The sequence below is a fragment of the Bactrocera oleae genome, chromosome 2, assembly GCF_042242935.1.
Source record: "Bactrocera oleae isolate idBacOlea1 chromosome 2, idBacOlea1, whole genome shotgun sequence".
Taxonomy (NCBI): Eukaryota; Metazoa; Arthropoda; class Insecta; order Diptera; family Tephritidae; genus Bactrocera; species Bactrocera oleae.
The window spans coordinates 84508360-84521927 of NC_091536.1; the positions used below are offsets into that span (position 1 = coordinate 84508360).

At 35.1% G+C, this 13568-nt stretch overlaps 1 protein-coding gene across 1 annotated transcript in view; it reads right to left on the minus strand.

The window, feature by feature from the left end:
* The window catches only part of Dhc98D (Dynein heavy chain at 89D), a 92369-nt gene that overhangs the window by 13101 nt on the left and 65700 nt on the right, over positions 1–13568 (minus strand). Inside the window, exons 49-56 of the mRNA XM_070105888.1 lie at positions 12103–13563; positions 11353–11424; positions 7605–7871; positions 5976–6177; positions 5758–5900; positions 5525–5683; positions 5231–5408; positions 4980–5111 (exon numbers count right to left, since the gene is read on the minus strand). Coding sequence (XP_069961989.1) covers positions 4980–5111; positions 5231–5408; positions 5525–5683; positions 5758–5900; positions 5976–6177; positions 7605–7871; positions 11353–11424; positions 12103–13563 — 2614 coding nt within the window. The remainder of the gene's footprint in view (positions 1–4979; positions 5112–5230; positions 5409–5524; positions 5684–5757; positions 5901–5975; positions 6178–7604; positions 7872–11352; positions 11425–12102; positions 13564–13568) is intronic.

A 13568-nucleotide genomic window follows, 5' to 3' on the forward strand; every position in this document is an offset into this window, starting at 1 on the left:
ACTTTATGATTTTGTAATCAACATGGAGGGCAATTAAGGTGAACAATTGAGATGCGTAATGCAAAATGAAATTTTTTTTGGGCAATACAAATTTCGTGTGCATAAAAAACAATAGCTTTTATTGTTGGCAGCTAATTTGATTTGAAAAAGCAAAGTAAAAACAAAAACTGTTAACAATTTATGGCGTTGCGTATGCACACTGAAATTGTATTTTATTTGTTTTAACTGACAGCTGCTATTTTTGAATATTTCACCCGCTCACGCATATTCAGACATTGCCTTCATTTGCATACCAATTCAATTGCAGGTGTTTTTCGATTACAATTCTCTGTTTTGAGTTTACAGTTACGCAGTAACCCCTCACTTTTTTTTTCCAAAAATTGCCGGGATATATCCGTCATTTAATCCTAAAAAACGGTTGGCAAGTCAGTTGCGTGACACAAGGGCGTGTGCATTTTTTAGCTAAGCTTTTTGCCATCTTTTTTATGCAATATGGAATTTCAAATATTATTAAATTCCACCCGTATGTGGAGTCGTGACCACAATTTCATTGGAAGCTGCCAGATAACTCAATCAAACTGTAATAAATTGAATTAAGTGACAATGCAATTTTTTCAGTAAAAACGTGGCATTTCAATTGGCCAATTATTTAAGAAATGTACTCGTGATAACAATGTACATATGTACATATGTATTTATATTTATAACATTAATTCGAAAAACAGAAATTAAAACAATCACGAAAATTAACTGAAATTTGTAGATATTGCAACAGTCTTTGTGAATTGATTGTAAGCAGAGTTATTATGAAATATGAGCTCAAAGTCTGGTGGCACTTTTTGAATAGGTACCTAAAGATGCTACAAAATCTAGAAAATCTAAATTTGAGTTAATTTTATAATATAAATGTGTGTATAATGATAACGCAAAATGCGAGTAGACTATCATCTGACTACGCCTTTGAAAGAGTGGACAATTTTTGATTATATAATATTTATTGTAAATGTTATTACGGGATCGGTATTCACCAAACGTACGACGCGCTTGATGCTTGTTCGGCTTCAATTCTTGCACGTGCTGCATTTTGTAATAAAAGCCTGCAAACCAAGATCTTTCTGCAAAATTGTTGCGCGTGTTGGCGGATATTCTTCGATACTCTGCTTCACAGTAGCAATAACGTCTTCGGTGCGCACTATACGGCATCTCTGAGGATGCGCATTAGCCACCAGAGTAAACTTGGTGCGAAACCGATCCATGGTTGTTCAAATTACCGACTCTGCTGGGCGATAATGTCGACCGAATATTGTACGCAGAACGCGATGCGTCGCGCAACCCGAACCATTATTTTGTCAAGAAGAGCAACCCCGAAGAAAGTATTGCTTCATTGAAAACCACACGTCGAAAAATTATTTTTTTTTTGTTTTGAATTTTGAACACATGTTTATTTTTAGAACTTTTTTTATAAAGGAATTGTTTTACTTTTAACATAATACGATCCAACTTTTAAGTTGGATCAAACCGAACAAAGTGTGCTAAATTTTACCTCAATCGGTTGAGTAGTTAGAAGTTTACCCCGAACAAAACGTGACACGTAATAAATAATATACATATAATATTATATACAAAGCTATTGCCGATACATTTTTCTACTTAACATATTTTTGTCACTGAGTTTGAGTTAGAGGTTCAGGTTGAAGAAACGATATTAATTATATCTCCGCTGGAACAAAAAAACATGCTTATGATTTTGAATGGAAAGTCTTTGATCATCGGCCGATATAAAGCTAGAAACTTAGGTTATTTTTAATTTTAAAAAAGCTTATATGATGGATCGAGCATTGCCTCGACTATATCGAAATTACTTCTCTTTAATACTAAAATTAATTTATTTTACAAGTCAAATAAGCTTAAATACACATTCATCATCATGGTACTGTGTAAAAAATTTACTATTTGACTAAATTAGTGACTGCCTGAAATGCAATTATTCCGCTTCAATATATTATATTACAACCATGTTCGTTGGTTATTCCGTTTATTAATAGCCACGCAACTATTTCTAGGAAAAAATCCGCAAAACCTTATCTTTTTGATTTGAATATGTTCTTATTCATTCCATTTCTATTTTCATTTGAGTTTTCATATTATTTATCTTAACTTTCTGGCACTCTGTTCCAATATAATAAACTCTCATTTACACATATTACCTGCTGCCAAATGTAAAACGAAAATAGGATAAGAGAAATTCACGAAAAATCCATACTTTGCAATTAAAATATTTAAATGTAAAAATCACGCACTAATTTGTGCAAAAATATAAATTTCAACTATGTTCAATGAAAGAAATATAAGTTTTTTTTGGCAATTTGCTTATAAATATTTATGTAGTTGTAGTGATACGTTACCGAGCGCTCTCATCGCATCCGAGGTCCACACCGTTACTGCAAATGCAGCATGAAAATGATATCGGTAAAAGTGTGGGGAGGTAGGGAAATAATCAAACAGCATGAGTATTAAATGAAATAGCAAATTTTAATAGTTACCGTTATTACAATAAATGCACACTGACATACAAATATAGATAACAATTTATACTATATATACAGTTATTGTGCAATACATTCATTTAATATTATCGAGCAGTAATCAAACGATTTTCTCTGTGCAGCATTTCCATGCAGTTCTTAATTGGTTCGGTTTCGTTTTCGACAGCGGTGTGACCGACCATCGCATAATTAGTAAAATACTACATACTAGGTACTTAACTGTGTGTGTGTTTGTATGTGTGCAGAAGGGTTTATAAAATTTAACTAGCGGATAATATGTGGGTAGATGTGTATGTATTGAGCGTGTATTGTATTTACACATGTCGCTATTGTATTTGTGTGTGTACAGTTGTGCAGTTGCGACAAAGGCAATAAAGTTAATTGTAAAACCGCAACTAATTAATTCAATTAAATTAAATTGTGAATTAAATGAAACTCGCTGCTATGCCGGCGAACCAAATGAAACCGAAAATGCGCGTGGCAGAAAATGCTGAAAAATTGCTTTGTGCACAAATTGGTAAAAAGCTACATTGAGTGCCAACAAATGGATTATATAATACGGTTAGGGATTTGCTGCCATGCTAATGGCCAGTGGTACCCTCTGGAGATGAAAAATACACATATTTTATAATTTCGGTATTTTTTATATTAACAAATATTTTAGTAGGTTTTATTTATAAATTATATTTCTTTGGAAGAAAATACATTCTAATTATAATACCCTGCAGAGGGTATTTTAAGTTTTTCACGAAATTTCGTAACACCCAGAAGGAAACGCCGGATAAGCTATTAAATGTATATATTGTATATAAACGATCAGCGAAACGAGCTGAATTGCTTTAGCCATGTACGCCTGCCTACATATATGCGAGGTAGTCCCTCTATTTTGGATATATCGATCTGAAATTTTGCAAATATCTTTTTCGTACAAACAAGCTGCTCATTTGTAGGAACCGTCGCTATCGGACCACTACAGGGTATAGCTGAAGCTGTTGTAGAGCCTTTGCTTTTAGCTGTTGTATCAATATATATCTATTTTTTTTAAATAGATTTGTGCTTTCCTTGCCCGTTCTTAAAAATAACTTTAATTCTGGAACCAGGTAAATACCTCAGAATTTAGAAATGAAGTGGTAAGGCTTATTTTTTAGATTCTTTGTAATCGAAATTCAACATTTGACAACATAATTCATTATATATAATATCTAGCTTTGTCTAACCTATATCTATGCTGCAGAAAGCGGAATTAAATACATTTCTTAATCTTTCAGTACTACATGAAGATCTACATCGTTTTAAAAAAAACGACCATTATTGATTCTATTGTTTTTTTTTTAAGACCACAACTGCTTTTTTTTAACGATTTTTAGGGTTCAAAGGTTCCGCTTAGTTGTGCCGTCATCGATTTCTTTTGATTTGGGGTATACATTACCTTTCCAGAATACATTACTTTTAATTACATATCAATTACTTTCGGCAGTAATATATTACAAATAATTGATTCTACTACAAATTTGGCACACCCTTGAATGATTTTCGATTTACTAGGTCACGAAGTCTTAGCGTTTTTTTTATAAAACGCAGAACAATCCGAACAAATAGTAATACAATTTTGTGGATAACAGTTATAGCCATAGACAAAAAAGTAATTTCAATTGAGACAGTTGCCAATAATGAATTACAATAAGTCAATAAATTTACAAAATTCCGATCAACCCTTAGATTAGATGGCTGATGCCTCAAGATGGCGGGGGATAACACAGTATCTTGTGAAACGAGTAACCCTTAACTATAACCAAAACAAGAAAAAACGTTAACTTAAATACAAAGGTTTCTTACAAGAACTTGATTCCGATCATTCAAAATGTATGATCTGAATAATTTCTTCGGAGAATAAATTGTTGCCTTAATCAAATACTCACGCCTAATTTCATGAAGATATCTCTTCAAATGAAAGAGTTTTCCATATAAGCACTTAACGCCTATCGTTCAGTTAATATGGCAGCTAAATGCTATAGTCATCCGATCTATACAGTTTCTCCGGAGAATACATTGTTGCCTTAGAAAATAACTCATGCTAAATTTCGTGAAGTTACCTATAAAGTTTCTCATCTCCGACGTTTCCTTCTGGGCGTTACAAACTTCGTGGCAAACTCATTATACCCTGTTCAGAGTATAATTAGGCCAAACAATCATAACTACTCCTTTAAAATTTTTAATTAAGTTCTTTCCCAATTAGTACAATATAAAACTGAATTGCTAACCTCTTCTTGAACTGAACAGTGTCTACATGCAAATTAAAGCCATTTCTTAAAAAAAAAGTCTCTTTAAAAGCAGCTGCGCCAATATTGGGAACTATATTACAAAGTGAAAAAAGTGATAAAAAAGCGAAGATTGTAAATACCATAAAATAGAAATTTTTTCATCATTACTCACCTGTCTGCGGTTGCAATTCGATCAAATGACTCCAGATGCCGCGTGTCGCCTGCGTATAATAACCAATTTCCGCATTTGGATGCAAACCGAACACATCCGGCTTGTTGACGAGTGGCAACTTATCAATATGAGCTGCGAATATATGATGAGAAAAATATGTGAATATTTATGTATGGGTGTGTGCATGTATGTTACAAAATGATTGCTATCTGCTATCTCATCTCCCTTATTCACTACATTCTTAGACTCACCTATGAAGTCCTCCTTCAGCACCACCTCATCGTCTGGTATGGAATAGTCCACATTTTCATCGTGATAGAAATGGAATGGATTGAAGGTGTCAAAAAGGAAATCGCCCATATATTCATCCATATAAATGCGAGTGATGCGTCGATCAAAGTCATCGATAACACGTCCACCATACATGACCTACATATTAAGGTGAGAGCATATTAAAATTGAAGTTAGACGTTTGTGCTTATGGCAAAGAGGATACAAAACTAATTAAACGGTATTTTTGTCAAGAAGTAGCAGCATTCACTTACCTCACCAATTAAGTACTTCAAGCTATTCCAGGGCATCTTACCCGTTTCCTCATCCACTTTATTCAGATAGGTAGTGAGAATCTCCAAGCAGACATCAAAATCGGATTCATTAAAGTCATAGCAAATGTTCCATCCCAATTTGTCATATTTACGGCGTTCCTAAAAAGGATTAAAATTAAGTTGGAAGTTAAAAGGAATAAGGTTGTCATATTTATATTGACATCCACACTCACCTGCACGACAGCATGGAAGAATGCTAAGACGTATACAAGTGGACGGAATGCTGAATGTGAGCACGCCTCTAAACGCTCTTGACGTACTTTGAAGAATGTGGAGCGTAAGTTCAACTTTAGGCCATTCGGCGGTTCAGTTACAACTGCAATTTTGATTAAAAAAAGTTGTTCACTAAATATTTACTTTCCACTTTCTCATCACTAGAGGATAAAACTACCTTTGAGTGATTTTTGTAGTATACCAATAGGGAAGGTAGGCGTAGGATCTGTTGTTATCCACAAACGAAAATCTGGATGTGGCGCTTCAATTTTTTCAAGATACTTTTCCAAAGAACGCACAAAGCTGATGAGCAAATGGCCATTTTGTAGCATCAACCAGAAGCCTTGACGTATAGATTTGTCCAGTAAATTCATAGCGTTCTAAAAGTTGAAAGTGTTAAATTAAATGTTTTTTCATGCTCAGGTAAAGACGACCCGGCGCCAACCTCTTGGGGTTAAGAGATAATCAATACAATAGTAAATCTATTGAAGTGGTTGTTCCAACAGCGGTATTTCTGGGGCAATGTCATAATTGATGTTGTCGGTAACACTAGGAAAGGGGTAAATGCGAAGTTTAAACAACTGGAAAGGGATTTAATTTGCGCTAAACGGTCATATAATATTTCTTAAAGTGTTAATGGCTCTAAAGTTGAGATCGCATTCGGCAAGCTTATTAAGTAGCATAAGAGGGTAGGTAGGTAGGTAGAGTGGCTGTCTGGCGACAGTAGCATAAGAAACTCTTTTAAAACTCACTCGAAAGTTAAAAGCGAACAACATTGTTTACAGTTTGCATTTAAGTTCAAAACTTTACGACGATCAAGCCTTGGCCCGGTTCTAAGAGTCGCTTGCAAAACCAATTAGACTAGGAAAGCCACCAATGCGGCAAGTAACGTTAGTAGTAGTAGTGAGCAGACAGCTGAAGCACTAATTATATTTTATGTGAGGATATAGCATAACTTAAATATTAAACACCTGCTACTTTAGGTATGTCTAATGAATTCTTTCCAAGAAATAAAGCGAATACATGTCAAATGGAGAAGAAATAAATTAAAACCAATAACTGTCTCGAAATGTCGAATTAAAATGCTGACACATGCGCATACATTTCTACTTCGCCTAGGACAGTGCATCCCAACATTTCATTGATATACGGATCACTGAGTTACGGTATTATAATAATGTGTTGTTTATGCGCCATCGAAAAATTTAATTGGACACGTGCTTGTGCCAACTATTTGCTATCGAAGTCAGCACAGAATTGAGGAAATAAAGAAAGTTAATTTCATCGGTCAATATATGGGGGCACATACAGGCAACCAGGCACAATGCTTGGTCAAACGTAAAAATAACAACATTTCCTGCTGAACTGCCAACTTAGCAACAATTTTATATGATTTCATGCCAACTAACATACACTTTTATTTTATTCCTCCCTCGACACTTCTTTACACTTACTTACACTTACTTTCCGCCTTTTTATTTATTATTTTTCCGCCCCACTCAATGTGTTGTATTTATTTCGTCAAGTGGCATGTTTCTGTATTATGTCGGTTTAAGTCCACACCTTAGAATTTAAGGCATTGGGCTACCCTGGCAATGATTGAGCGCCATTGTTGGGCGCAACAATGAGCATTGACACAATACCACCGGAGCAGAGTTATTATTGACGAAAATGTCGTTGTTTACTTCATTGTCCGGACATGCTCGTAAATAACTACAGCAACAATGGCATACACACACACGACAAGGCACGTGTGCACGTGTGCACGAGCGCTTAGATTTGGACGAATACTTGATATCCTACTCACCTTTTCTTGGCCCTGTCCCAATGAGATGTGACAAAAATTGCCCATGCCAACGCCAACGAGGTCTGCCAATTTCATCAAATCATTCGTGGGGTCGGAGCCCGCGCTGAGTATAAAGCAAACGGGCATATTACAATTGGTCTGCTCGTAGATATTGGCGAAACTAATCACCGGCGGCGTGATATAGTACTCATCCATGGTGTCCACGATGTATTCATTTATTGCACGGAAAATTCGATCGACACGGAAGCAACGCAGGAACATTAATTTCTACGCAGGTCAGTAAGAAAATCATCGAACACACGTGACAAGTCGCAGTTAGATGGAAAGAGAAGATGAAGAAAATTAGAAAACAAAAAAATTGCAATGCAAAAAAAGGTATGCCTGCAATGAAATATACACGAGTGCTTAGTTATAGAATGATTTAAAAACTAACTGAGCTGCAGCCACAATACTTTCGGAACTTGCAGAGTGTGGTTCAAGGAATTTGTTGGTTGGTAAAGTTCGGTCATGATTTAAAATTCAAAATTTATGATAAACTTAGTTTTTTATTACTACCACTGATATATATATTCATCCTGGTAATGTTTATTGAAGCCTCGTGGGTTATTAAGTGGTAAAAGATAAATTTTAAAGGCCAAGTGTACATCAAGTAATGATTTAGTATTTTTATAAGATCGCAAAAATTCAAATGGATGTATCATATTTTTATTAAGATTTCTTATAACTCCAAGCAACATTTATTAATATTTACTACACTCAAGATGAAGAGAGAATGGAAGTGTGTGTTTGGCTGTTGTTTGTTTACGGCACCAAAAGTTTGTCGGTGATTATTATATTATATATTGAATCAAAGGACTTACAGCGCGTTCGCAGAACCCTATTTATCAGTTTTGAAAACAGAAAAAGGTCACAGGGAGCTATATATTGTGAATACGGTGGCTGAGCTAGTGGTGGCTCCAGTTTCATGGTTGCTCACAATCCTGCTAGAATGTGACGGCGCACTCAGGTCTTTTAGTACGAATCTAATATTGACACGTTTCATATCCAAAACAACTAAAACATGCTCAGTCGATCCAAAAGAGATGTTGAGATCCTCTGTCATCTTTCTGATGCCAGCACGACAATTTGTAAGCATTGTTTCTTTAACTTTTTAGATGTGCTTGGCGTAATCAGAGGTGCATGGACGATTCGCATGAGGCTAATTTAGATGATTTTACGACCTTTACTGAATGCTTTGTGCCACTTAAATACTTGTGTGATAAATTAGACTCCTTAATTCTGACGTAGGGGATTTGGTTTGTTTTTCGATTGTGACATCGGGTTTTGTTTTATATATATATAATATATTAAATTCTTCATAGTCTTGTCACAGAGAGAATTTGTTAGGATTGCGAAAAGAGGCAAATGGATTCATGGAGGTTCGAAAGGCTATAGAAGGTTTGTGTGACTTAATGCACCTCCAAAATTTATTCTACAGAACGGTTAAGTAAGTTTCCTTTCAACTACAGAATTCGATTGACTAGGAGATGACCGTACAGTTATTAGGAATTTATCTGTATGCAAGTATCGTTCCGAATTATAATCAAAAAATCTCACTGCACAGTGGTTTCGCCCATAGGCTAAAAATAAAAAAAATTCATGTTTAAAAAAAACGAGAAGGTAAACAAATTGTCACTAAAATGTTCTTCTTCTTAATATTAAACCGGTTTTTTTGGAAATTTAACGGAATTTTCTAAAAATAGCATTGAAGTTGTGATCACAAAATTCCACAACAAAAGCGAAGTTCGAAGTGCTCCGACGATTTATTATATATGCGAATTGAATTTCTTTTAAGTGGAATTTGAAGTTTAAGGTATTTATTTTGAGTTACAAAATTATCAAAAACTAACTTGTGTTGTACTTATTATCAAATCGTTCATTTAGTTTACCCTGTATTTTAAGCATATTATGTGCGTCTTTAATATGTTTACATAAAGTTTTAGTTGTGTTCCCCGCCGATTAACCCATTAATTTCTTTTTCAGTATATTTGTGTATGTCTTACGGTAGTTAAAATGTTAAGTGTAGCTTCCCAATTTTGCCTATGTGCAAGATACTAATATCATATTTTTCATTGAAAGTCAAATTTGCCTTGCTAAGCCGCTGCTTTGCCCTGTTGTTTTGCTGTATTTTTGTGTTTTTTAATAATCTTGAAATATCTGTAGATATTACGAGAATTGATAAAGACTTAATACTTCGAGCCGCAACTTTGTTGCAAGCCATATCGGGTTACAAGCAAAATTTGGAAACTATGCTTTTGAAACCACAAAGAAACCGATTGGCAAATATGCCTAGTTTTAATTCCCTTTATCGGTGCATAAAATTTTACTTTATGGTTTTGAAGTTATAAAACTTTCTTCGGTTCCGACTGGAGAGTTTTTTGGCGAAGCTGGTAGACAAGAATTAAAAAGATATAAAAACTTTTCATTACAACATATACGGAAAATTTCACGCGTCGCTTCAAATACAGATTTAATGAACAGATTGCTTTTAAGCTCTGATTGCTTTATTACTGGGCAACGAAAACTTGGTTATAACCACAAATCAACTCTACTAAAGGTAACTATAGATTAACTTGATGATACGATTTGGAAATCTTAATATATATAAATCTTCTGTGTGTTTGTAATTGAACTCCTTCTAAACGGCTGGACCGATTCTGATGAAATTTTTCGTGTGTATTCACTGAGGTTTGGCAATGGTTTAGATTTACAATTCGATCAACTAGATAATGTTTTAACAATCAATTTATTTATTTATAAATTGTTGTGGATGTTTCAACGTTTTAAATAGAATTCCGCCTGGTAGATGGCGCTGAGATCAGATTCTAAGATAGCATAAGTATAGTTTAAACTATGAAGACTATAGACATGTGTATGCTGTATAGTGTCTAGGCATTTATACTGCTATGCCACTCTATTCGATACATATCTGAATGAAGATTCATAAAAGATAGTTCGGCTAAACACATTTGTGACTTTTTGGTACATACATTATTTAAAACTATTTATTTTGAAATTTGTACATTACAGTTTCGAAGTACATATTTTACATAATTCGTCATAAAATTTTCTTTACCTACATAACTGTTCTAACACGTCTGTCGGGTCCGATGGTTATTTGTAAAATTTTTGTTCATTTTTTAATTATAATATATAAATGTTGTTTTTGGTTTATTTTTCTGTTATCACAATATTTTTGAGTATCACCAATCAATGCGAATATTCTTAACAGTGTGTATTTTACTTTTGTATTGCATTGATATTAGTAAAACCGTGCTCAGGATCCCTTAAAATTAAAAAAAAAATTTTTAAATATATATAACCGTTATTGATTATTACTATGGGAGCTATAGGATATAGTCGATGTGCCCAATTTTTTTAAATTAAATTTTATTATATTTTTATAGATTTTGGTGAAAATTTGAAAACTATATCTCATCTATAAAGTCGCGGCATCCATACATGCGAAACCACTGTGCACTGGCGGTCGGAATATATTGGGAAGCTATGTTCTGATATTGATTTAAATTAAATTTTACAGTTTTTATTGCATTTTATGATTTTACCAGTACTTTTCAATTATAAAATTTAATTGAACAATACAATTTTTTCTGAAGTTGCTTTTCTGAATGGTCATTAATAGTTTTATGTAATATGTATACTCGTGCTATATGCTTTCATATTACAATATATTGGTCAGCGTACTTACCTCGAATGCATTGCATTTAATGTTGTACTCGCCCGGACATGCTACTTCTTCCGGATTCTCTAAATCGAACCACTGCGCATCGCATGTTGTTGGTTTTTCATGTAGGAACGAGAATGTATGAAATGCGAATGCGATAAGTGGAAAGGAAATTGAGGTGGGTTTTAAAGATGAAAGTGATTTCCGGTTGGCAAATGTGTGCATAGAAAAGTTAAGATAGTTAGATCAAAATTATAGAAAAAAGATAACTGTTTATTGATATTTCACGTGAACTAGAAGACAAAATGCAATATTTCCAGCTTGTTTGTGACTATTCTGAATAGATATTTGAATGAATTTTTACTCTTTAAGGTTAAGTGTAAAAACAAAACTTTCGTTTAACAAGAAAAGTTTAACTATGTATTGGTGGAATCTCAAATATTTCACCTGAAACGTTTATAGTTTCCAAATTTTACAGTTGTGTGTCACCTCAGACAATATTTATATAGATATATATTATATATGGCTTTCAGCTCAAAGAGAATGTCGGAGGTGGAGTGATTTGAAATACTCAGTTATTATCTCTCAGTTAAAAAACCATAATATCTGAGATTCTTTCAAATGAGCAAATAGACTTAATGATCTTGATTCAAATGTGCGGGTATGCAATATAAGAGAAATACCGAAGGAGTACTATAAAAGAAATAAGCCACTAATGATTTTATGATTTCGGCTTACTTCTCCGTCGCTAATTATTAACCATCTCTAGTTTACCTCCTTCCATTCTTGCGCTAATCGTCCTAAGCTATCCGGCAATGTGGCGAATTGTTCTGGAAAATCGTTGGCCAACTTTAGCATATCCTCCCAGCCTTTCTCTGTTAACCACTTTACTGGACAGGCACGCTCACTTTTCGTCAGTGTTATTGCACCCTTGATGAAGAAATCCAACTCAGGCTGTGTAAGACTGCCATTGCTTTTTGCAAGTTTCGTCGCTATCTGGAAGGAAAAAAGTAGCTTGTGTCGTTCGAAGAAGCCCGTACAGCCATAGCAGTAAACATTTTCAGTGAGAGTTTTAATGATATTGTTAAGACGTTTGGCAAGCACTGTATCTGGAACTGATTTGCGTAGCGAATAGCCGAATACGTCTAAGTAAGCAGCCAAGGCATACTGATACATGCTATTGACGGAAGACATATCGGAGAGTGCAAAAAAGAGCACAGCGCCACGCACTGCAACTGGTCGATAGCCATTGCGTAGCTTTTCAATGTCTTTGCTTGTCTCAGCCGACAACTGTAATTGTTCAGAGACAGCTGCCGCTTTGGTTTTGGTATTCTCCAGCGTTTCGATTAATTCAACATTGTCGAGCATATTGCCCGTGGATGTGGCCAGTTCGCGCAGTAAGGAGTCTTCTAGCTGCTGCAACAGCTGTTTATTTTCACTCGTTTGCGCTATGAGCGATTCACGTTGTTGTTCTAAGTCCGGACGTTCTGAGCGCACTACAACACTTAGTAACTGATCCTCAAGTCCAATCTGAGTGACGGTATAGTTGATGACCATAGCTTTGGCGAATACGGCTGGATCAAATTTAGGATTAGCGAATTTTGTGGTTAAATATAAACGGAAGTTCGGATCGAAGTCGACTTCTTTGTCACCCAGCACAATGAATTTCCGTCCACTCACTACTTGTACATCTTTGCTGAGCACATTATCGATAACGGGATCTATGTAGTCATCAACATCTTCAAATAACACTGGATAGCCATACATTAGTGCCATTTCCAGCTGCTTTAAGAAATCTGAATCGGTGAAAGACAGTGCCTTCAGATTATTTCGAGTCTCACGCTTTCTAATCCAGTGAAGGGCTTGCAGCTGTGGATCAATACATAGCGGAAAACGTGAAGAGCGTGTTGTCAATATGCCGTTTTGCACGGACAGTTCATCCGGCGGTAAACCCTCCGATGTCCATGTGGACACCTCAACATCGGTAGTGAGACTTTCGCCGATGCGAAATGGTGAGGGTACAGGAATTACACGATTCTGCACATCTTTTAGCCAATCATCAAACACCATTGCGGTGCGGAAATCCCACGAAAATGCACCAGTGTAGGCAAGAAAAGAGGCACACAATAAACATTGGCCAATCATGTTAATTTTTTGCTGACGAAAGTTTTCCATATCCTCTGCCCAGCGACTACGCTCAGAACTTAGACCGCTTATCAACTTATTGGAAGCAATCTACA